General features: G+C 52.4%; 1 protein-coding gene across 1 annotated transcript in view; it reads right to left on the reverse strand.

Annotated features, from left to right (window-relative positions):
- TMEM63C (transmembrane protein 63C) overlaps window positions 1–22,150 on the reverse strand; it is a 69,918-nt gene that overhangs the window by 2,213 nt on the left and 45,555 nt on the right. Inside the window, exons 7-23 of the mRNA XM_060003369.1 lie at window positions 21,230–21,372; window positions 19,773–19,821; window positions 17,858–17,966; window positions 16,395–16,468; window positions 15,704–15,784; window positions 15,468–15,591; window positions 14,580–14,713; window positions 13,007–13,129; window positions 12,416–12,569; window positions 10,892–10,998; window positions 9,774–9,860; window positions 9,137–9,202; window positions 6,246–6,408; window positions 5,905–6,010; window positions 5,391–5,558; window positions 3,051–3,160; window positions 1,593–1,661 (exon numbers count right to left, since the gene is read on the reverse strand). Of these exons, the coding sequence (XP_059859352.1) occupies window positions 1,593–1,661; window positions 3,051–3,160; window positions 5,391–5,558; window positions 5,905–6,010; window positions 6,246–6,408; window positions 9,137–9,202; window positions 9,774–9,860; window positions 10,892–10,998; window positions 12,416–12,569; window positions 13,007–13,129; window positions 14,580–14,713; window positions 15,468–15,591; window positions 15,704–15,784; window positions 16,395–16,468; window positions 17,858–17,966; window positions 19,773–19,821; window positions 21,230–21,372 (1,867 nt within the window). The remainder of the gene's footprint in view (window positions 1–1,592; window positions 1,662–3,050; window positions 3,161–5,390; window positions 5,559–5,904; window positions 6,011–6,245; window positions 6,409–9,136; window positions 9,203–9,773; window positions 9,861–10,891; window positions 10,999–12,415; window positions 12,570–13,006; window positions 13,130–14,579; window positions 14,714–15,467; window positions 15,592–15,703; window positions 15,785–16,394; window positions 16,469–17,857; window positions 17,967–19,772; window positions 19,822–21,229; window positions 21,373–22,150) is intronic.

Here is a 22,150-nt window from a genome sequence, read left to right on the forward strand (position 1 = left end):
CAGGTTATAAAATAGTGTACAGTATTATGTCATTAAAAAATATCTATATATCTGAAAAAATATACATTATCAGTGGTCATCTCTAGGTGGTAGAAACATGGACTTTTAATTTTCTTATTTTTGCTTCTCTGTTTTTTCCCCATAATTATCTACAACGCTTAGACCCCTCTGTTATAATAATGAAAGATTTAAAAAAATCAATTCCAGGAATTTTTTTTTTTAAAGCTCGAAGTCTAGAGTCTGACAGACCTGGTTCAAACCTTGTTCTGCCACGTCCTTGCATAGTAGGTCTAGGGTCTAAATTAATTCACCTTTGTGAGTCTCAGTTTCCCCATCTGTAAAATGAGGATAAAAACCCCCTACCGTGCAGGTTTATCATAAAGATCAAGAGCGAGAATGGTGACGCGTCTAGTTTGTAAGGTTTCAATAACCGATTGATTACAATATTCCAGAGGGGTCATCTTGGAAGGGCCCCAGGGGAGATGCTATGTGAAGAGAGACTTTCCTGCTTCGAAACCTTTGTTGTCTCTCTGGTACTGGAGCTCCTTCTTGCCTGCCACCTCCCAGAGCTCATCGGGCCCTATCTGTAGGGTTCATTTCAGAGTGAGGCAGACCTGTAGTTCTAGGCACCTGGTGTGGGCACATCTGCCCACTGTTGCGTCTGTGAGCTTTCACCCAACGCTGCCATGACTAAAGGGCCTCCCCTCGCACCGGTCCCTGCCGCCCACTCTGCATTTGCTCCAGGCCCCAAACTGTCTTAGGTTCCCCGGTGCTCCAGATTCTCTCTTCGGGGTCTTTGCACAGGCTGATCCTCTTCCTTGAATGCTCTTCCCCCACACACTCTTCCACCTGGTAACCCCTACTCTCCCATTCCTGGGGTCGGATTAGATGTTCCCTCCTCCGGGAAGCCTTCCCTGAGTGCCCAGGCTGGCTGGTACCCTTCTTCAGTGCTCCCCAAGGCACCCTGGCATCGGGGCACGGGCTGACCCGGTACCCTGCTCAGTGCATGCATCAGTGGCCCTGCAGCCACACTTGTGGCCGGGCTGCGGGCGAGCGCTCACGCCCCTCCAGGCTGAGCCACAGTGTGGGAGCCAACGCCCAGCCTGCTGGACCCCCCGCACTCTGAGTCCGGCCTCGTCTCTTCACAAGCTGACGGACTCACTCATCCGGCACGGCCCCTGCCTTACCACGCGGTGCAGACTTCCAATAGCTCGCTGCGGCTCTATCTGCGCCACTCTGCCTGGCCCCTGTGCCCTTGGAGGCAGCCTTCGGTCCTGAGGCTGAGCCCCAGCAGGGCCCTGCGTCTACACGACTGAGCTCCCTGTGGCTGGGTTCGCCCTGACTGTTCTTGTCCTCTCTGAGCTCCTTCTAGAGAATGTCCTGGAGTAAATCCCAGATCTTCTATCTTTCTGAAGGCTCTTCAGCCAGGGCCACGGGCTGCTGCATCAGAGGAGGGGGTCCAGGGACGCCCGGCTCCTCCCCAGTACCCAGGGTGGCCACTAACTGCTGGTATCCCCGCAATGCTGCTGGAGTAGCCCACCCCTGCAAGCACCCGCCTCCCGACACGTCCCAGGTCGAAGGCACTGACTCACAAGGGAAGTTGGCGTGGAGGAGGTGCTGCTGGGCTCCAGGTCAAACACGGTCTCCATCTCCTCCTCGGGCTGCAGCGGCGGAAGAGACAAGGAGGGTCACGGGGTGCCCCCACCCTCCCCACGTCCAGAGAAGCCTGGACCTTAAACTCAGGCTTAAGGGGCCTGCTGCTCCCCTTAAACTCAACTCATCTTCTATTTTTCCAGACCCGCAGTCCAGCTGGCAGGGCTGAAGCCCAGGGGGACAGAGAGTAGACTGGGAAGCTGGGGAGACCCTTCTGAAATATTCCATTCGCAAGGACCACAGTGGGAGAGAGTAAGCAGAGTGGAGGCTGCGGTTCAAAGATGAGACTGCTCTGACTCTAGGAGAAGCCTTGACTTCCATAATACCTTATCTCCTGCCAGAATTTCCCCTCTATCTCTGTAATGAAATGAGGGGTTAGGTCCCCCGTCACCTTCTGTCTCTAGAATGGACCCTTGAGTAACCAGATCCCAGATCCCGTTGTATTGGGAAGACAGAGCCAGAGGCGTCGTTCGCTCTGGTCCTTCACTAGCGTGGACTCGGGCCAGGGGATGGAGGAGGGTCCAGGTAGAAAGGGCAGCAGGCACCTGTGCCCAGGGCCACAGATACGGAACCACTGGAAGCAAGAAGATCCTCTTCTCAGAGGCTCCCTGCTCTGACTCAGCAGGATGCTAGTACTTTAAATCAACTTTCTTTCTTATTTAAATTCATTTGAAAAGGAAACAATTCACTCTTATGGACAGAAATCCTGTGTCAGTTGCTGTAAGCAAGGTTAAGTAGAAAAATAAATGTGTGACCATGAAAAATATAAAATGTTTTAGTCCACTGGAAATCATTCCCGTACACCTCTGCGGTCACTCCACTTTAGGAAGTGCTGATCTAGAGCACACAGTCCTGTTGGCATGGACTAGATCCCTTCTCTAATAATTGGCTCGGCCCCACTGGCAAAGAGCCGAAAGAGTCATGGGGCCCAGGGAGCCAGGCCTCCCTTCCAGACAAGTTCAATATCCTGAGATTCTTAAAAGTGAGATGACTGACCCCTTTCCCCAGGTTATCCTCCTTTACCACCCCCTCTTTTACTCCTTCACTCCATCCTCTCTCTCAAGCCTCCGTGCCTTGGAATGGCCCTCGCGGCTCAGTGGCTGATTAGGCTCACATCGTAGGAGGGATGGGCCAGCAGCCTGTGGTTCGGAGGAGATGAAAGAGGGGGGAAGAGAAGAGGACAGCTGTCTTCTGGATTTCCCCGCCCCGGGAGGTGTGATTCCGGGGCCAGTGCAAGGATACATGCAGCACGTACACCCGGCACTGAGTCTGCACATCCCGTCATCAGAGAGGAAGGCAAGAGCCTCTCGTCATCGTGGTGCTTCGGGTGGGCGTCCAGGAGCTGTGTGCCCTGGGACCGGGAGAACCTGCGGAGGAAAGCCAGGCTGGCGACTCACCTCATAGTCAGACGCTTTCCGAAGCTTCCCCAGAAAAGTGCCAACGCAGGCCAGTATCATGGAAACGATAAGGGTGGAGAGGGAAAAGAAGGTGATGGCATGTAGCGGCCCTGCAAGGAGAAGGAAAGGCATGGGCGTGGCGCTTGAGGACCAGAGCTGTGGGCAGGGGTGCCGGCTGAGATGCCGCCTGGGCTGACAGATGCCTGGGGCCCAGCTCAGCACCCCTGTAGGAGTTTGGAGCCTGGGGCAGAGATGTCCCTGCCCAGTTCTCCCCTTAACAACTTGATCAATGAGCCCGACACAGGGACATCAACCCTCTGTGCTATTTGGCCAGTTTAGGATTTGGCATCCAGTGGATCCCATGAAAAAAATTAATTGACTTAAATATCCACTTAGGTGCCCATTAAACGTCCTCCTTGATGTCAGTTACCTTCCACCTCACGGTCCCTGGGAAGTATCTCTGAGTCACTCATTTATGCCACTGCCCCAAAATACAGTCAGTCTCAGACCCACACCTTTTCTTGTAAGCCCTTTTTAAAAAAATTTTTTTTAAATTTTATACTGGAGTATAGTTGATTAACAATGCTGTGTTAGTTTCAGGTGTACAGCAAAGTGACTCAGATATACATATACACGTAACTATTCTTGTTTCAAGTTCTTTTCCCATTTAGATTATTACAGAGTGTTGAGCAGAGTTCCCTGTGCTATACAGTAGGTCCTTGTTGGTTATCTGTTTTAAATATAGCAGTGTGTACATGTCAATTCCAAGCTCCCGATCTATCCCTCCCCGACCGCCCTGGTAACTGTAAGTACATTCTGTAAGTCTGTGAGTCTGTTTCTGTTTTGTAGATAAGTTCATTTGTTACCATTTTTTTTTTTTGAGATTCCACATAAAAGCGATATCATATGATACTTGTCTTTCTCTGTCTGGCCCTTGTAAGCCCTTTTGGAGCGAGTGTGCTCGGTCACACGTGCTAATGGCATGGAAAAGCAATTCAGAATTTTTGTTTGGGGATGTTTGGTAACTTTTTTATGGTAGCAGTTTTCTAACTACATAAATATTGAAAATCAGTCTTTACAGTCAGAAGTTATTGCATAATGATGTTTATTGTTGTGTTTTTATAAAAGCAAAAAATGATAAACAACGTCAATATCCCAACCATGGAGAACTAAACTAAAAGTGACAGAATTTCACGCAGACGTTAAAAGGCATGTACTCAACAGTATTTTGATAATGCAAGAAATTGCTCAGAACGTAATGTTCAGTGAAGAAACTCAGGATACAAGTCTGAATAGTATAAAGTGGATATCACAATTTTGTAAAGTAAGAGTAAACCAATAAACTCCCTCCACTTCGCCCTGTCCCCCAAAACGTATGCACAGAGTGAGGTGTGGGAGCGATAGACATGAGGCTGTAGGGGAGCTGGTAGGTCATTCAAATTTTGATCTTTCAATTTTCTCTATTTTTGATAATAAACATGTAGTTCTTTAGACTTAGAAAAAAAGCATTATTAAAAAAATGAAGTCTGCTGGGGCAGGAAAGGCTTCCGGGGCGACAACAAATGGACAATGCATATAAATAACTGTGAGCTGAACGTTGCCTGACACCCCTGTGACAGGCAGTGAAAAAACATGGACTTTCCCTTCTCCACACCATTGAGAAGGTTAAGGTCAAGTGTCTTGAGGGAAGGCAAGTGTGGGGGGTGGGGGGGAAGAAGGACGGGGAGGTCAGCATGAGCCTTTTCTGAGACTGGGAAGGGGCTGGCAGAGACTGCTGCCTGGGGCATGGGTGGCTCTGAGGGGAGAGAGCCGGGGGGTTCCAGTATGTGGCCTGTGGGGCCTCTCTCTGTGAGGGTGTCTCTGAGCTCAGCTGGGCGGGGTCAGCAGCTTTGTGTAGCCAAGCTGGCTGCTGGGGCAGGCTCTGAATCCTCCTCTAGGTTTTTGACAACACATAAGGCCAGGCATCTTCTAGGATCCCAGAGGGAATGTCTTGCGAATGGAGCCTGTTAGCTAATATTTTATTTCCTGCCAGTCTTGAGTTAGAATGAAGGAATAGGATTTTTAAAAAATTTTTTGTTTGTTTTGCTTTGGTTTTGCCCTGAAAGTTGTAAACCAAAATGTATATGATTTGGACCACGCTGGTCCTCCGCTTAGCTTCCAAGGTCTGCCGGGACTCTAACACGAGCCCTCAAGGCCTAGAGAAGGCACTGGGCTTTGCCCTGTTCCACAAGTAACACCTTGCGCTTCCCAGCCTTTTTCTGCTCCTCCAGAGTTGTTGAGGGGTGACGGAGCCATGGGGAACGGGCAGAGGCGGGATGCTGGGGCGGGCTGGGTACCTACCTAACCGCAGGACGGAGAAGAAGAGCATCCAGAGCAGACCCAGGAGCGGTGCGAAGACGGCCTGGTGGACGGCAGCCATGTGGATCTGCTCGTTGAGTTTGGTGGGTGCATAGGAGTAGTACATGTTATAGCGGTCCGTGACATGCTTCATGCACAGGTAGAGTAGCCCTGGGGGCCGGGAGATGGACGCACGCTCAGCGGCCGTCCCAAGGCTCCCCACCCAGGCCTGAGATGCTAGATTCAGGTCTGTCAGAGTGGCAAGGGCCAAGAACAGGCTGTGGGAGCTCCACGGTGCTGACCTCTGGGACCAGCAGCTTCCCTTGAGCCCCTAGAACCTATTCTGTCAACAAACATCCTATGTAAACAGCCACCCAACCCCTGACTGGCTTGGCTCTGACCTGGCCCCTCCCACCCTTCCGGCAGGCTGTCCCTCCTGATCTAGGAGGGAGCTGGATGCTGTGGGGCTCCCAGTCCGAGGGTGTGCAGTCCCCAGGGAGCTTCAGGGATGACTCACCGAAAGGAACAATGATGGGGCAGGTGATGCTGTACGCCATCACCACGCTGAAGACGTTCAACATCCACGCGTACTCGCGCCCATACTGGAAGTCCATGGCCTGGTTCTGGGGCAGAAGGCAGGGGTCCTCCTCAGGTGGCCTGGTCCACTTGGCTTGCTGCTTCTGTGCTCCTTGTCTGGGATGGCAACCTCCCTTCCAACCCTGGTGTCCGAGAAGCACCTCGCCCCACCTCACCATGCCTCCCACCTCCGGTCCCTCCGTGCTTCTAACAGGCCCCCTTCCTGACACCCGCCCAAGGGAGACTCTGAGGGCCGTGCTCAGGGAAGGGCCTGGCCCTCACCATTCTGATGTGGACTCTCTCCGGCTCCGACCTGGAGAAGAAGAGGCGGGTGGTGTACAGAAAGAGGGACCCCAGGCGCAACAGCTCCATGCCTGTGCCAATCAAAGCTGACGTGATCACGTAGTTGACAAAGAAGGCGCCATTGTCTGGCAGGAACACACACCTGGGTGGAAGACAGCCACAGAAGCCGGGGAAGAGGGAAAGGGCAGAGGTATTGGGAGGAAGGAGGAGAGAGAGGAAACGAATTGAGGAAGTGGGGATGGGGTGGAGGTAGAGACGGGGAGAATAGCTTTCCAATACAGTCATCCCTCGGTATCTGTGAGGGATTGGTTCTAGGAGCCCCTGTGGATACCAAATCCAGGGATGCTCAAGTCCCTTACATGAACTGGCATAATATTTGCATATAACCTAGGCACATCCTCCTGTATACATCCTCCTGTATACGCTAAATCATCTCCAGATCGCCTATAATGCCTAACACAATGTAAACAGCTGTAGAGACAACGTACATGCTGTGCAAGTAGCTGCCTGCACACAGCAAATTCAAGTTTTGCTTTTGGGAACTTTCTGGAATTCTTTTCCTGAATATTTTTGATCTGCAGTAGGTCAAATCCGAAGATGTGGATATGGAGGGCTGACTGTCTACGTGTGTTCTCAGACCAGTTTAAGTTAACAAGGGCCCTTCTGAGCAGGGCTGGGGGTGGTCTATGGCACTTGTGGATGGGTTAGGAGGCACATGCACTGGCTTGCTCTAAAGAAGGGCTGTTTGACGAGTGGATAAAGAAGATGTGGTACATGTATACAAAGGAACATTACTCAGCCATGAAAAGGAACGAAACTGGGTCATCTGTAGTGACGTGGATGGACCTAGAGACTGTCATACAGAGTGAAGTAAGTCAGAGAGAGAAAAAAAATCGTATATTAACACATATATGTGGAATCTAGAAAAATGGTACAGGTGAACCGGTTTGCAAGGCAGAAATAGAGACACAGATGTAGAGAACATACGTATAGACACCAAGGCGGGGGAAGCGGGGGGCGGGTGGTGGTGGTGGGATGAATGGGGAGATTGGGATTGACATGTATACACTAATATGTATAAAATAGATAACTAATAAGAACCTGCTGTATAAAAAATAAGTTAAAATAAAATTCAAAACAAATAATAAAGAAGGACTGTTTGACTTGGATCCACAGACCCTGGAGAGTCCATAAGTAGAATTTTGCGGGTCTGTGACCTTGAATAGGGAAAAGATTACATCTTTACTTTCTCCGATTTAGCACCTCCTTCCATTAAGAGCATGGGCAACAAATCACAGCGATGTCAGCCATAGCCATGAGTCTGTCACCAGTTGAAATGAGGTATTTTCATATCGTGTTGTACTTATTGCTGAGCCCTTACGATACCATTTGTGCTCATCATCATTTCAAAATGATGCTAGTTATTAGTCAGGCCACTAAATTAGACATGCTAAATTCACATGATTGAGACTTTTCTGTCTGCACATGCGTGTTTCACATAGCTAGCTGGCCGACCTCAACTAGTAGTCATTCAGCCACCTGAATGGATGGGCACACTGCCTGTTCTCACGCTGGTGACCCAGGCATCTCTGTTGCTTTCCAGTGTCTCCATCTACACAATTCTGTCACCTTCCTTGAAAAGAGAAATCTGTAAGCCCCTGGACATATTTCATAACTCCTTCAAACACTATTCCTTCTTGAGGGCATCAGAGTTGAGTCATGAACTCACAATTCTTTTCTTTCTCATATACAAACTGTATTGAAGATAATGACCTAGCCAAAGATGAACTCACTCATCTTGGAAAAAAATCAACTTATTACAGTTATAGTTTAATTGTAGAAAGCTTGGAGAATTCTGGTCCTTGCCCTATAAAGCAAGCTATGAAAGCTTGCATGTCATTTGCAATAATATACCTTTGAAAATTGGGACTTTCAACATTTGGAACCCTAAAACCAAAACAAAACAAAAAAGAAAGTGGCTGGATATCTAACACGACATGCATGTTGCCTTGTCAAAAATCCACTCCCCTGCCCAACTTAATATTCTTCTTCTAGGTAAGTAACATCACCTTTCACACCGATGCCTTTAAAACAATAAAATGTTACTTTTGCTTGCCTACCTTTAGAATGCATCAGCCTATTATTAAACGTGTTAATAGAGATTGCATTACAAATTTGAATTTTAAAATATTTTGATAACTATGTTTCAGCATAATTGGTTTTTGTTATAACCCAGGTATTTTGTACGTTTAAAGAAATCTACTAAGAGTACATGTAAAACTGGCAAAATCTGAACAAGCTCTGTGGATTGTTTCAACATCAATTTCCTGGTTGTGATATTGTACTATAGTTATGCAAGATGTTACCATTGGGGGAAACTGGATAAAGGGTACATAGGGGGCTTCCCTGGTGGCGCAGTGGTTGAGAGTCTGCCTGCCGATGCAGGGGACATGGGTTCGTGCCCCGGTCCAGGAAGATCCCACGTGCCGTGGAGCAGCTGGGCCCGTGAGCCATGGCCGCTGAGCCTGCGCGTCCGGAGCCTGTGCTCCACAATGGGAGAGGCCGCGGCAGTGAGAGGCCCGCGTACCGCACAAAAAAAAAAAAAAAAAAAAAAAGGTACATAGGACATTTTTGGGGGCAATTTCCCTCGAATCTACAATTAGTTCAAAAACTTCATTCAGAGAAGGAGTCCCTGGGCTTTACCCCCAAAGGGGTCCATGGCACAGGAAATGTTAAGAGGCTGCCTAATGAGAGTGTTAACATGCATTCACCTCTACCTGTATGAGCAAATAAAGGATACACATATCCACCTGGTGTGAAGCCCCAATGCACACTGGGAGTACACCTGAAACATGCACTCTAGTACTCACTGGAACCTGATGGATGCCTGTTCCAGATAGTAGATGTCAAAGAGCCAGCGGAAAAAGACATCCAAACTAGAATAAAGAATCAAGCACAAGAAAAAGAACAAGAATAAAGCAGACCCTTCAGTTAATGAATCTATGACCTAAGGTCTGGGGTTCAGTTCCTCTTGGGCTGGCCTCCTTCCTTTCAACCTCCCTTGCCCAATCCCCAAAGACTCTTGCATCTTAATATTCTAGCTGGCCAATCCACACTGCCTCTCTTCTTAATGCTGGGCGCTAACCCTTTGGCCTTTCAGCTCAAGGCCTCCCCTCTAGCAAACCTTTGCCAGCCATTGCTCCCATAGTGTTCTCTCCCTCTTCTGAATTTCTACTGCACATTCTCCCCACCTTGGGCTGTCAGTTAGCTGATTGGTACAGCTTGTTTCCCCAGCTGGAGGATAAGCTCTTTGAGGTCAGAGTTCATGGCTGACAGCCTAGAGTTCACATGATACCTGACTCATGCCAAGCTCAGGACAGGCACTGGACTGTCATTTGAGGAATGGATTTGCAGCAACCAGAGGTGGGCCTACAGTGTCTGAAAGAGGAGGTTCCAACTCTAGGGTGAGCCTGGCTGACAGAGGAGAGAGAATTGGAGGTGAGGTACCTGGTCAGTCCCATAGAGGGCAGAATGACCACCATAAACACCAGAAAGATGTAGCACTTGTGCACTATGATCAGATTCTGAGCTGATCTAGAAGGAAACAAAGAGAGACATGATAAGAACCAAACGCCTTACTACAGAATGAAGAGAGAGAGAGACGGCTACCTGGCCTAGAAAATGGTTTCACAGTGCATACCAGTGCCATCTCCACGGAGCACTGTGAGCTGTGCTGTGGCTGGGAGCAGCAGGAAAGAATAGCATGATCAACTAGTGATGTCTGCCTTGGGCATAAGAAAAGGAAGGGAAGGCACACACATACCATATACTTGACATCTCTGTTCAAGGGACATTACTAATGATACTCAGAATTCTTGCAGAGTTTCAATAAGCAACATGAACCCTGTTCTTGGCCAGAGGAAAGACCAGTAAGGATTTCTGTTAAGATAAACCTCCTGGCTTACTGCCTGATAGAATGATAGAAACTTTTGGTGCAGGAAATAACTTTTGAGACCCACGCAGCCTTCAGGCCAAAGCAGGTCCACCTGCCCCAGCATACGGTAAATCCTTTCTAACTAATTAGCTCCTACCATAGAACTATTAGTGCTAATAAATAGGAAATAGCTCTTAATTGTTTAAGATGTGGGCACTGTGTAGGCTACGTGGGTCTGCAGTCAGATTGAGTGCAGGGGCTCCTCTGCTCTGGCCATAGCAGCTCTTCTGACATTTTCCAAACAAGTCCTGCTCTCTCACTCTCATCCTCTGCCCTCTGCCTGGAATTCCTGGCGCTGTCTATCTCTGCCCGCAGCTCCAGACCCTCAGCGCATGGCTGGAGGCTGAGGGAGCAGCCCGAGGAGGGCTGGGTTTTGACCCCACATGCCTGGTATGGTGGCCCTATCTCAGCATCCCTGAGCCCAGAGGCCCAGAGGCAAACCCGTCCCCTCTTTCCAAAGAAAAAAATATCGTTAGTGTTTTGGGATGGTTTCAGGCATCAAAGCCACCCCATATCTATTCCATTCCTGAGGCCAGACAGGAAGCCAGAGTCCTAAGCTGGTGGGGTTTGGGGGGGCAGAGGGAGAAGCAGGTGCCGAGAGCAGGGCTAGGAGGGGGGGCCCCCAGCTCACCTGGTCCAGTGGGCTTCAAGGAAGGCGGACAGGTAGACGATCAGAGGCAATATCACCGTAAAGGCCCAGAGCAACAGGGAGGGGAAGAACTGGGTCACGATGGGGCTCTGTAGGGGTGGAGCGGAGAAGGGCAGAGAGACGTCAATGCGAGAAGCTCCATTCTCCTTGCAGGCTTCCCTCGCCTTTGCCCACGTCCCTGGCCTCTTCTCCAGCTCAGCCCCAGAGCAGGCCTGGTGTCCCCGAGGCTGCACAGTGCGCCTGGCCTTTCTGACCCGCCTTCCTGGTCAGGGGTCTGCCCAGCCGGGGCGGCCGGTGGCTGACACCCCAAGGTCAAGTGACATCCCCAGGGAGTGCAGGCCTTCGACGCTGAGGTCACGGGAGGGGTGCCCTAGGCTGCCCCTAGTGACTTGGCCCTAAGGCCACAGCCAGCTGCTGTCACTCATGTCTCAGACCTCAGGGAGGAGACACTGCTTTTTTTTTTTTTACAGTACGCGGGCCTCTCACTGTTGTGGCCTCTCCCGCTGCGGAGCACAGGCTCCGGAAGCGCAGGCTCAGCAGCCATGGCTCACGGGCCCAGCCGCTCCGCGGCATGTGGGATCCTCCCGGACCGGGGCATGAACCCGGGTCCCCTGCATCGGCAGGCGGACTCCCAACCACTGCGCCACCAGGGAAGCCCCCGGAGACGCTGTTTTTGTTGTGATGTTGTGTGAGACGTGGCAAAGAGGGGGAGGGTATGGAGCAAGACTTCCCAGGGAGAGCTGTGGTGCCCTTGCCTGGGGCCTATTGAGAAGCTGACAAAGGAGGCAAAGGTAGGCATCGGCAGCAGACGTGCTTGGCTGCGCGCACGTGTGGGTGCATGTGTTTTGCTGGAACAGGCACAGGGATAACAGGAAAGGAGGGGCCTTCTGGGATCACTACGACAGCCTTGAGGCTATGGAACTTGGAAACGAGCCAGTCCAGCTCCTCGGAACACCTCTGTCCATATGAAGCAGCCCTTCCCTCCAGGGATGACTCCTGTGAGCCATCGCACACGCCCAGCCAGCTGTGGGTGTGTCTGGAAGTGCGGGAAGTGGAGACAGAGCTGGAGGGCCTTCTCCTCTAGAAGGGCTGCCTTGGAACTAACCTCTGCCTGCCCCGCTCTCAACCCTGTCTTCAGAGCAGGGAGCCCAGCTCTAGGGAACGTGGGGAGAACAGAGCTGTCACGCTCGCCACACCTTCTGCTGCCCCTTTTGTACCTCTAGCTGGGCCCAATGTAAAGCAGCCCTCCAAGCCCACCCCCCAAACTCATCCCAGAACTTGCCTGGGGCTCCCCCACTCTTCAGCCCCGGTCCCTAAGATGGGCAACGACCCACATTCATGCCCTTTAGAGCACAGGAAGCGCTGTGCCACCATTTACACCGCTGCCACGGCCACAAGTGTGCGGGCATCGGAGTCACGTCCCAGTGGGCCTCCCACCCCCTCCTCGCCTGAGTTCTTCCTTCATCTCCCTGGGGCCCCCGCGCCTGGCCTGGGCAGAGGAGGCACCTTCAGCTTCTCCATGGGGCGGGTGACGTTGTACATGTCGATGGTGTTGATGATGATGGCAGGCGTGGTGAGGAAGAAGAAGAGGAGGAAGAGGAAGGTGTTGATTGCGATGAAGCGGGCCCACCAATGGAAGCGGCGGACAGACAGGTGTTTCCTGGGCAGGACGGAGGAGGGAGACGCACTTAGGACCCCGGGTCTCAGCCCTCAGACACAGCCCGTGCTGCTTCCTGCGTGCCAGCTGTGGACAAGGCTGCCCTGGTCTAATTCAAGCCCGTGGGCCCACCCACGCCTGCATGAGACAGCCCTGGGCCTTCCCCTCAGTCACACCACTTGTAAAGCGAGCCAAAAAAACGATCCGAATTCTTTCTGCAGGAAAAAACTCTTTCCCCAAAGGCTGGGTGCCTTCCATGCTTGTGGTGGGGTGGGCTTGGGCGTGGGAGGAGGCTGTGATGCCCACGAGAGAAACAGCCCAGCGGGGGCCGTGTGTGGGCAGTGAAGCAGGAGGACAGGCCCTGACTCCCTTCCCCGTCCTACGGCCTTCTTCAGTCCCAGAGGAGCTCAAAGGAGAGGGGAGGGACAGAGAGGGCTTACCAAATAATGTCTTTGGGGTGTGGGGCAAGGACAACCCTCCAGCGGTCGGATTTGACGACGGTGGTCACCGAGGACTGTTGGGCCGACACACCGCACTGGATGAACTTGTAATCCTCCAGGATGCTGCGGAGATGCGGGAGCAGACAGAGGTCCGGGGGTGAGGACGATGGCCCGCGGCGGGGGAGGGCTCATGCCAGGGGCCCGGGGCCGCTGTGGTCATCCCACAGGTAGAGACTCATCCACTTCCTGGGAAGTCTTGGAGACTTGGATATGTCTCTCTCGACCTTGTAAGTGGGCAGTCCCCAAGGCCTAGTCACTGAACGAAAGGGGCGTTAGAGGGAGGGACTGTCCAGGAAAAAGGGGGCCACACGGTTCTCAGTTCACGTCTTTTCCCCTTAACAGTAGTGACAGCACAAAGACGCGCTCTTTCTGTGAGGTTGACAGGAGAGGTATTCATTTCAGCCCCATCTTAGTATCCGTAGCTACCGACTATTGAGTTCTACACAGTGCATGACGCTGTGCTAATTGGTGATTAACATCGTCTTAATTGCACAGATTACTGAAGACACAACCAAAGGGGGCGGGTGCTGGCACCGGAGCCTCATCTTTGGTTTTCTAATTCACACATCTGCTGTAATTAGACCTTAGATCCTCTCTGCAGAGAGTGTTCTCAGCAAGTTATTGTCTTACGTAGTTGTATTGTTTTCTAGAACACATACACTAACTAGAACACATATCCCTTCTTAACCCTCTGGGAGGAGGACAGGGAAGATATACGTAATCAAATCTGATAGGTAAGAAATTAGAGGGTGTAAGTGACTTGCAAAATTGTACACAATTTTTTGCGACTAAACTCTAGCTTCTGCCACTGTTCCTTGGTAGGGTTGGGGGGGGGTGAGGACAAATGTGGTGAGTGATCAGGCTCCCTCGGGGAGAGGAGGGCCCCATAATCCTCAAAAGACTGATTCTGAGGCTCCCATCTATTTGACCCAGTCCTAAGATTCCTTCCAGAACATTCCAGAGTGGCCCTCATCCACTCCCTATCAAGGTGGGGCTGCCAGAGGCTGGCGTGGAGGAGAGAGGAGGCAGTAGGGCTATGAATCAGGGGAGGTTTGCAGCAGGAGAGGAGCAATGGCAAGCAGGGCTCCTCTACCCTGACTCTGTCACTCGTGGTGAGGGGAGGGGTGATGTGCAATGAGGGAGAACTGGGTGCCATTCTTGTCAAGGCCTGGAAGAGGAATCAAGAGGTCAACAGCTACTCTGACCACTTCTGTGCTGAAGCAAGAACATATGGGAGTGAAGAGCCCAGGGCCTGGGCATCTCTGGAGACAAGCTGAGCCTGGCAGCTGGGGGAAGACGGATGTGGCCATGCTCTAGAAAGCAAGATGGTGGCTCCATGCCCATGAGGAGCATGGAGGGGTCGAGGGGAGGGCAGAATATGGCAAACCGGAGGGAGGCTCGCTCTCCTCCTCCCCTTGGCTGGAATGGGGGTGAAAGAGGATGGTTTCAGAGAAGCAGAGGCCCACTGTCAGGGCTGGGCTGGGCACAGCAAGCAGCTGGCCCTGGCACTCACTGCTTTGTCATCCTGGAGTCCTGGAAGGTGACAAAGATCAGGTCCAGACGCTTCAGCCGCACGCGGTTGAGCTCAGCGTTGAACTCATCAGTCAGCTGCTCCTCCAGCTCACTATAATACTGCTCTGCGTCTACCTGGGGTGAGATGTGGCCCTCAGAGCTGGAGCAGCCAGAGCTCCAGGCCTCACGCCTGGATGGGAGGCCTCTCTCCACTCAGGCGGCAGGCCCGAGGGCTCGGTTCCATCCCCGGCTCCCTTGGAAGCCCGGCAAAAAGCTCCAGACCCCAGGTGGGCTCCAAGATCCCAGCTCTAGAAGAGGAAGAGGCTATGACTCTGAGATTAGCTCCCTGCTCTTAGATCTAGCGAAAGCGAGGCATCGCTGGGGGTAAGGGGGTGCCTTTGGACTCCGAGTAGCCTCCAGAGGAGTGACAGAATGTGTCTGTAGCATTTTCAGGAAAGGGGATGATTCTTTTTCTGGACTCGCTGGAGTTCAGTCCTGCCAAGACCTCCTTCTAGCCACGGTGGTTGGGCGATAAGACTGAATCCACTGCTTTCAAATATTCCTGTCCTAGCTCTCTGAAAGCCTGAGGCCTGGGAGCCTATAGCAGCCTGCTGTGACCTCACTGGTCCTCCCATCCAAGCCCAGGAGGGGCCAAGAACAAGCGTCCCTGGATCGCTCCGGAGGGGGCCCCAAGGAAGACTCCTCTCAACAGCGAGATAGGACGGGTGGAAAGGAAAGCGGGAGCCAGGTGCCGCAGCACAGAGCAGACCCGAATGAGGCCTGTGGCCCCAGGGTGCGGGCAAGGGGCGCTGCCCAGAGCCCTGGACAAAGCCTGGAGACCCGGTGCCCTAGCCCCTCCGCTGTGTCCCCCGATGCCCTTGCCAGTTACCTCTTTAAAGCAAACCCAGCACTTGCAGAAGCACAGCCGGGAGCAGGGATGGACCTTGATCATCACCTTCCCCTTCTTCTTGGCCTTGGCAGTGTAATAGAGCCGGCCCCGCATTGCATGGCGCCTGTCAGCCAATGGGCAATGGGAGAAGGATCTTGTGGTCAGGGTGCCAGCAGAGCCACAACCTCTCCTTCTCTCCCCACCCCAGATTCAGACAGGTCCCGCTACAGCCTCACCTCTGATCGTCCAAGTCAATCAGGGTCCTGACGTCGTAGCAGAAGTGGACTCTGGTCACTACGCACCCTGGATAGGCCTCACTGAAGCCACAAACATGGAGGTTGAGCCATTCCGTAGGGCTGGGGACCTCCCCCTTCCCCACCCCCCACCCCCTACCCAGAGCTACAGCCTACAGGGCTAGGGGGCTCAGCTATACCCATGGTTCCTGCTGCTTGGATGGTAGAATCCACCCCTTGCTCCTAAGGCTGGATGTCAGGGTTGATCCCTGTTAATCTGAGAGTTGCCACATCTTCCCCAGGTGACACAGAACAGGGCCAGGGAGCAGAGCTGGAAATTGCTGCTCATGGAGAGATAACTGGCTCCTGTGGCTAGGAGCTCGGGTCACAAAAGTTGCCTCAAGATGACCCGCTCTAGATAACTGCCATCTGGCAGCTCCCTGGGCTCCACAGTTGGCGGTACAAGGGTAAGGCTTCCCCCATCACACCCATGCCAAGCAGAAATTCCCTGACTTCAGAAACCCTGCTCTGGCCCCAACCAGGGCCTCCCCCATTCTGCAAGGTTGATCCTGAGCTGAATCTGGGGTGAGCCACAGCCCCACTCCACCATCCTGTGCATCACGACCCACATGAGGACCCAGGCAGGGTTACCAGGAGGATGCAATCCACGCCTCAGCCCACCCGACCCACTTACTGAAAATGCTTAATGATGATCTCTGGGTCTTGGATGTCCGTGGGGACATAGGTGATCATTAGTGTCCTTGTGACCTAGGTGGGGAAGGTCAATGGAGAAAGAAGCCTGTGCTCACACAGGACTCCTGGAGTCTGGGTCTTCAGGTGGCCCAGAACCACCTGGAGTGGGTTTTCTACTCACACCAGGCCGCCTCCTTGCTGGGTGAGCCAGGTGTCAGCTGCCCCAGCCCGTGTCCCTGGGGTCAGCAGGCCGTGGGAAGCTGCAGCCCGGGAAGCTACACCTCTGTTAACCTCTGTGCCCCCCGTGGACCCCTTGCCATAGACGGCTGTGATGGAGGGCGAGCCAGAGGCTGCAGACAGGGCCTGGGGAAGGACCACAGCCCACGCCCTGCAAGGGCTGCTCACACCCTCTCGTTGATTTACAGTCTCCCCGCACCTCCGCCGCGCCACGTGACGTCCCACCTCGCTGGGTCGTCCCTCTCATCAGACTGTGCAGGGGAGTTAGGAGGCGAGCTAGACTCTGGGGAGGGAATGTGGAAGCCCCTCAAAGTCCACATTTTATTCTGTGAGTGGGAAATGTCTTCCTGAGCCATCGCCTCAAGGTGACAGTCTGGTAAACTGTGCTGCAAGAGAGGGGAGTCTGGGCAGAAGCTTCTGGTGGCAAGAAGGAAAGCTGAAGTGGCCGAGTCCAGACTGGTCAGGGGTGCCCAAGCCTCAGGCTGAAACATTCGGGATTACCTTTCAGGGGTATGTGCGTTTGCATTCTGGGGTGGGGTAAAGTGAATCCGTCCTTTAGGATGGACAGCTTGAAGGAGCTGATCTCGCTTTTACCTGCCACCTTCCACCGCAGAAGACCCTACCCACCTAGTGGTCCTTCCTGGGATCACCTCCCAAATAAGTGAACGCTACTCAAATCCCTGTCTCAGGGTCTGCTTGGGAGGTAGGATGGGGGACACACAAACCAAGACAGTGGGGACAACACTGGGGCAGGACATGGGGTCTCTGACCTCAGGGAGATGGTGGAAGGGCAAGAAGCTTGGGCACAGCAAGTCAAAATATCTACCCAGAGGGTCAGCAGGGGGCCTTGGCCGCTGAAGACGGAGGCCCCTCGCAGGTTCAGGGCTTAGTTAAGCCTTTAGTTTTCTGATGGTGGGGAGCTCCAGGGGTCCTTGGAGAGGGTCCAGGGCAGCAGGGGTGCAGGGGGAGGAGGCACCTGGGAGCAGCTATTTACCAATTGGTTTGGAAGTGTATTAGTGGTTTAACAGCCCAGACAGATGTGCCAGGTGACGATTCCCAGGGATAAGCAGAGGAGGCTTGCCCTACTCAGGTGAGACTGCCCACCCCCAGGTGTGCAGAACACACCAAGCTGGGATGCCTCTGAAGTATGGGGGTGGGATGGTGTCCAGCTGGGGAGAGCCTCTAGCCGAGAGGGTGTTGCTCTGGTAGCTCTTTTCACTTACTCACCTTGTAGCTCTTCTTGGGCACAAACCCTAAACAGTGATGAGTCATGAAGAGGAAGTTGGTGACAAAGTATAAGAAAGCGAAGAAGCTGTGCAGCCACAGGAACTTACTCCTGCCAAGAACAAGACACAGGAGGCGTGAGACCCCCACTTCCACCCCACACGGTCTCCCCAGCGCCACCCTCTGGTGCCTCCAGACACTCAGGCACCTTGGAAGGGAATGGAGAAGGGGACGTCCACTCCAACTAATAGAGGCTCACGTTCATTGAGTGCTTACTATACGTCAGGCCCAGGGTGGGACTAGATGCTTTGTGGACATTTTCTCACTAGACTCTTGCACCTCGTGAAGGTGGTACTGTGAATGTCTTCATTTTACCCGTAGGGAAACAAGGGCTAGAGTGACCGCTCGAGGTCACTCCTAGCTGTGGCAGTGCCGGGAGGTGAACCCGGAGCTGCAGAAGCACTTACACTCTTCACGCCGTGGCGGCTGTGGCTCAGGCCGCCCCCGCCGACCGTGAGGACAGCAGGAGGGACCACCCGGCCTCTGTGGTAAGGGACTCCGGGGTCACACGCAGGCCTGCAGATTCGGCCCGCCTCCCTGGGGTAGGAAGAGGGCTGGCGCTTGGGCTCTGTGCTCACGTGATGCTGTCCCAAGGCATCCAGCCAGGAGGACCGCTCGGAAATAGGGCCCGCCTTATGTGGTGCAGTTGGAGGAGAGAAAGGCTGCCTTGCTTCAGAATATCTCCTCACCACTGTCCCCGCGCTGGCATTTCACCTAACCTCCCCCATCTAGTTACATGTTTCTCTCCTCAGTGTTCTCGGAGGGGGCAAGGTGACACGGTCCCTAAGGGACATTCCAGCTCTCTGCCAGTATGGACTTACAAACGTTGAAGGCTCTTTGCTGCCCTATTAAAATTCACTTCTAGTTGGGAAGTTGTAGGTGCCACACTTACAACAGTGGCTGGCCTGGGAGAGGCTGGTAAGCTCTGCTCTGGTGTTGCCAGTACCCGGGAAAGAGTTGGTTGAAGGTGGAGGCGAGAGGGTGCCCAACCATTCTGCTGAGTTTGGACTTTGATGGATTTGGAATTTGACGGAGTTTGCAGGGGTGCAGGGGCAGGGGACCAGGGGTGGGGCAAGGGGAGGTGGGGCAGGAGTGTGCAAACCCCACTCACACCTGCTTCAGGTATTGGAAGTAGTGCTTCAGCTCTGTCAGGAAGTCGGCCAAGCCTGGCCATGAGACCTAGGGGGGGACTGATGTCTCAGCCTGGACCGGCAGGGCCGCATCTGGCTCAGTACAGATTGATCTGGTCACCAACTGGGTTGGCTGACGTTAAAATCCACAGGTTCCCGGACCATGAGGGCTGGAGGGGGCTTAGAGGTCATGTCCAACAGCTCTTCCCCCCACCATGGACTAGGGATGAAGCTCAGAGCGGGAGGGTGCACTGCCCCAGACCCAGGGCAGGCTAATGGCAAAGCCGGGGCATGAACCCAGCTCCTGTGGTTCCTCTGTCTCGCTGCTGTGGGAGTCAGGTCTGAGCTTCACTCGGTTATATGAGGGTTGACCTGAACTATTTTGTGGGCAGGGAAGCAATACCTTAAACCTCTGCTTACTGCAGTAATCCTGTTGGGAGCTGGACATGCTAAGCAAATAGGACCACATTTGCAAATCTTCAGGAGTGACCGGTTTAGGTAGTTCCACCCATTACAGAGATGGGGACACTGAGACACCAAGAATACTTCCTCACCAAGAGGATGCAACTTCCGGCATCCCACCTGGAACCTGGGCTCCCCAGGAAACCAGGCCTTTCTTATCAGCAGAGTGGGGCTCATGCTTCGGACCCACACATTGGACCATCTCTCCACGCTAACACCCAGCCCCCAAGCCAGTAGAATGGGAGGTAAGAGGATCAGGTACCTACTCTGTGGAGACATTGACAATGGTGGTCCGACCAAAGTGACTATTCCAGTCTGAAAGAGAAGAAAGTTGCTGACCTCAAGCCTGGCACCTTGACTGGTTGGGTGCCAGACTTCAGGGTTCCTGAGCGAATGCCCGGGGTCTAGAGATGCTTGTCTACGTCCTGGTCTTCCTTCTAGTTCCCCAGAGGTTGTCCCCAGCTTCCAAACAGCCCCATCAGAGGCCTCCTCTCCTCCCTGGGACTGCTGACTGGGGCTCCTCGGCTGTGAAGCAAGACCGAGCATTGGTGCGGCAACCCCAGGGCGTGACTGACTCAGGGTAGACACCGGTGAACGCTGGTGGGAGGGACCCGGCAGCCCCACCATGAGTGGAATGATGAAATTAGCAACACTGTTACCACTGGCAACAATCACAAAACCCAGAACTTCTGAAAATGCATTGCTGCCTCATTCAAACAGAGCAAATCCTTCTGGCTGAGTGTATCAGTGCGCTGGTTTAGACATCTCCAAGTTTTATGAAATCATACTATCATTGCCGTACTATCATACTATCATTGCCAACATACTAGCTCTTAGGATGAGAATCTGGGAAGGCAGGGCTCAGTAGTTATTTACTCTGGTGGTAGTATTTGGTAGCATGAGAAATGGGGGCTACCTTGAAGTAACTGAGGTCTACCACTGGCCGAGGAGAAATAGGTGGAAACTTGAGCAATCAGCGTACACCTGGCTGCCACCTGGGCACTTAAGGTGCTATCCTGTACCACCTAGTTGTATGGGCCTCATACAGCTCTATGTTTGCATTTCCTAGTGAAACCCTGGCTGTTATTCAAAGTGCCCACTATCAGGCACTGTGCCCACCACTTGACACGCATTGTCTCTCTATCCCTATGACAGTTGAGGAAACTGAGGCCTGAGGACACTGTATAAGATGAAATAATTTTCTGGGAAGCAGATGTGGGTAAAAGTTGGGGAACCATGATTTTTCTGTCTTTGAAGCCCAAGCCCTCACCCACCACATTATTGTGTGAAAATTTACCCTGTTATAAGGAGTGTGGATAGAATCCCTATGAGAAATTCTGCGTGCTGTGTCCATCAGAGTGGGTACAGAGAGAGATCAGGTCCAGAGATCTTTGTAGTGGGTCACATGTCATAACAAGCCCTCCAGGAACATCTGGACAGATGCAGTGTGGGGTCATAAATAAACATTCAGTTTTAGACTGAATTACTACTATCTGCCTTCTGTGTGCCAGGCCCTGGGCCAAATTTATACCAAAAGAGGTATCATCTCCGGTTTCCACGTGAGAGAACTGAAGCGTGGGTTGCCTAAGGTCACATAACTAATTTTGAGAAGTGCAATTAAAATTTAGATTCCTAGACGCTCAAGACCCAAGTTCTGTCCTGCCTACCGGGCTGCCTCTTAGGTCTAGTGGGCTGGGCCCGGGACCTGCTGAGCTCTGCCTACCCAGAACATTTCCAGTGTAGTTGATGGGCAAAATGATGCCCAAGGAGGGGATGCAGAGGATAAGCACAAGGATGATGAGATGATACTGGAACATGATGTAGATACGGGCATCGTCTCCACACTTGCTAATCAGATCTTCGTTCCTGGAAGAGACACAGAGACAAGGACATTGCTCAGGAGCCAGTGTGGCTACAACGGAAGTCGGAGGTAGAGGAAAGGGAGAGAAGATGACCACCCTACCCCCGAGTATTTAATCTTTAGAGATATCACCCTTCTCAAAACTTGTTATGCCTGAAATGTATTTCACTGAATTTCACAGGCGTATCAAAGATAGACTCCTGGGAATCCAGAAGCCCTCTTAAATCAGGCATTTATTTCCTCTTTTATTGCTTCTTCAAACATGTTGAGGGCTTGCTATAGCGCAGGCACTGAATAAAACATTAGTGATAACAGGATTCATCCTATTTTTCAAAAAGTTGTTCCTTAAATTAAAAAGGGGTACTCAAAGCCACAATGAGGTATCACTCCACACTGCCAGACTGGCCAAAGTTGGAAAGTCGGTGAGGAAAGTGTTGGTGAGAAAGTGCTGGTGAGGGTGTGGGATGCCGGGAGCTCTCTCACACTCACGGGTACTTACTCTGGCACACAGCTTTGGATAAGAGTGGACATTATCTACAGAAGTTGACTATAAGTATACCCTATGACCTAGCAATTCCACTCCTAGGTTTATACCCAACAGAAATACATGCACATGGGCACCAAGAGACATGTATAAGAATGTCACAGACACGTTATTTTGTAACAGCCCCAAACTGGAAACAACCTAATTGTCTATCAAAGGTAGAATGGACACAAGAATTGAAATATATATGTAGTGAAATATATATATAGTGAGCTATATACATCACATTATACGTATGT

This window comes from Delphinus delphis, chromosome 2 (assembly GCF_949987515.2).
Source record: "Delphinus delphis chromosome 2, mDelDel1.2, whole genome shotgun sequence".
Taxonomy (NCBI): Eukaryota; Metazoa; Chordata; class Mammalia; order Artiodactyla; family Delphinidae; genus Delphinus; species Delphinus delphis.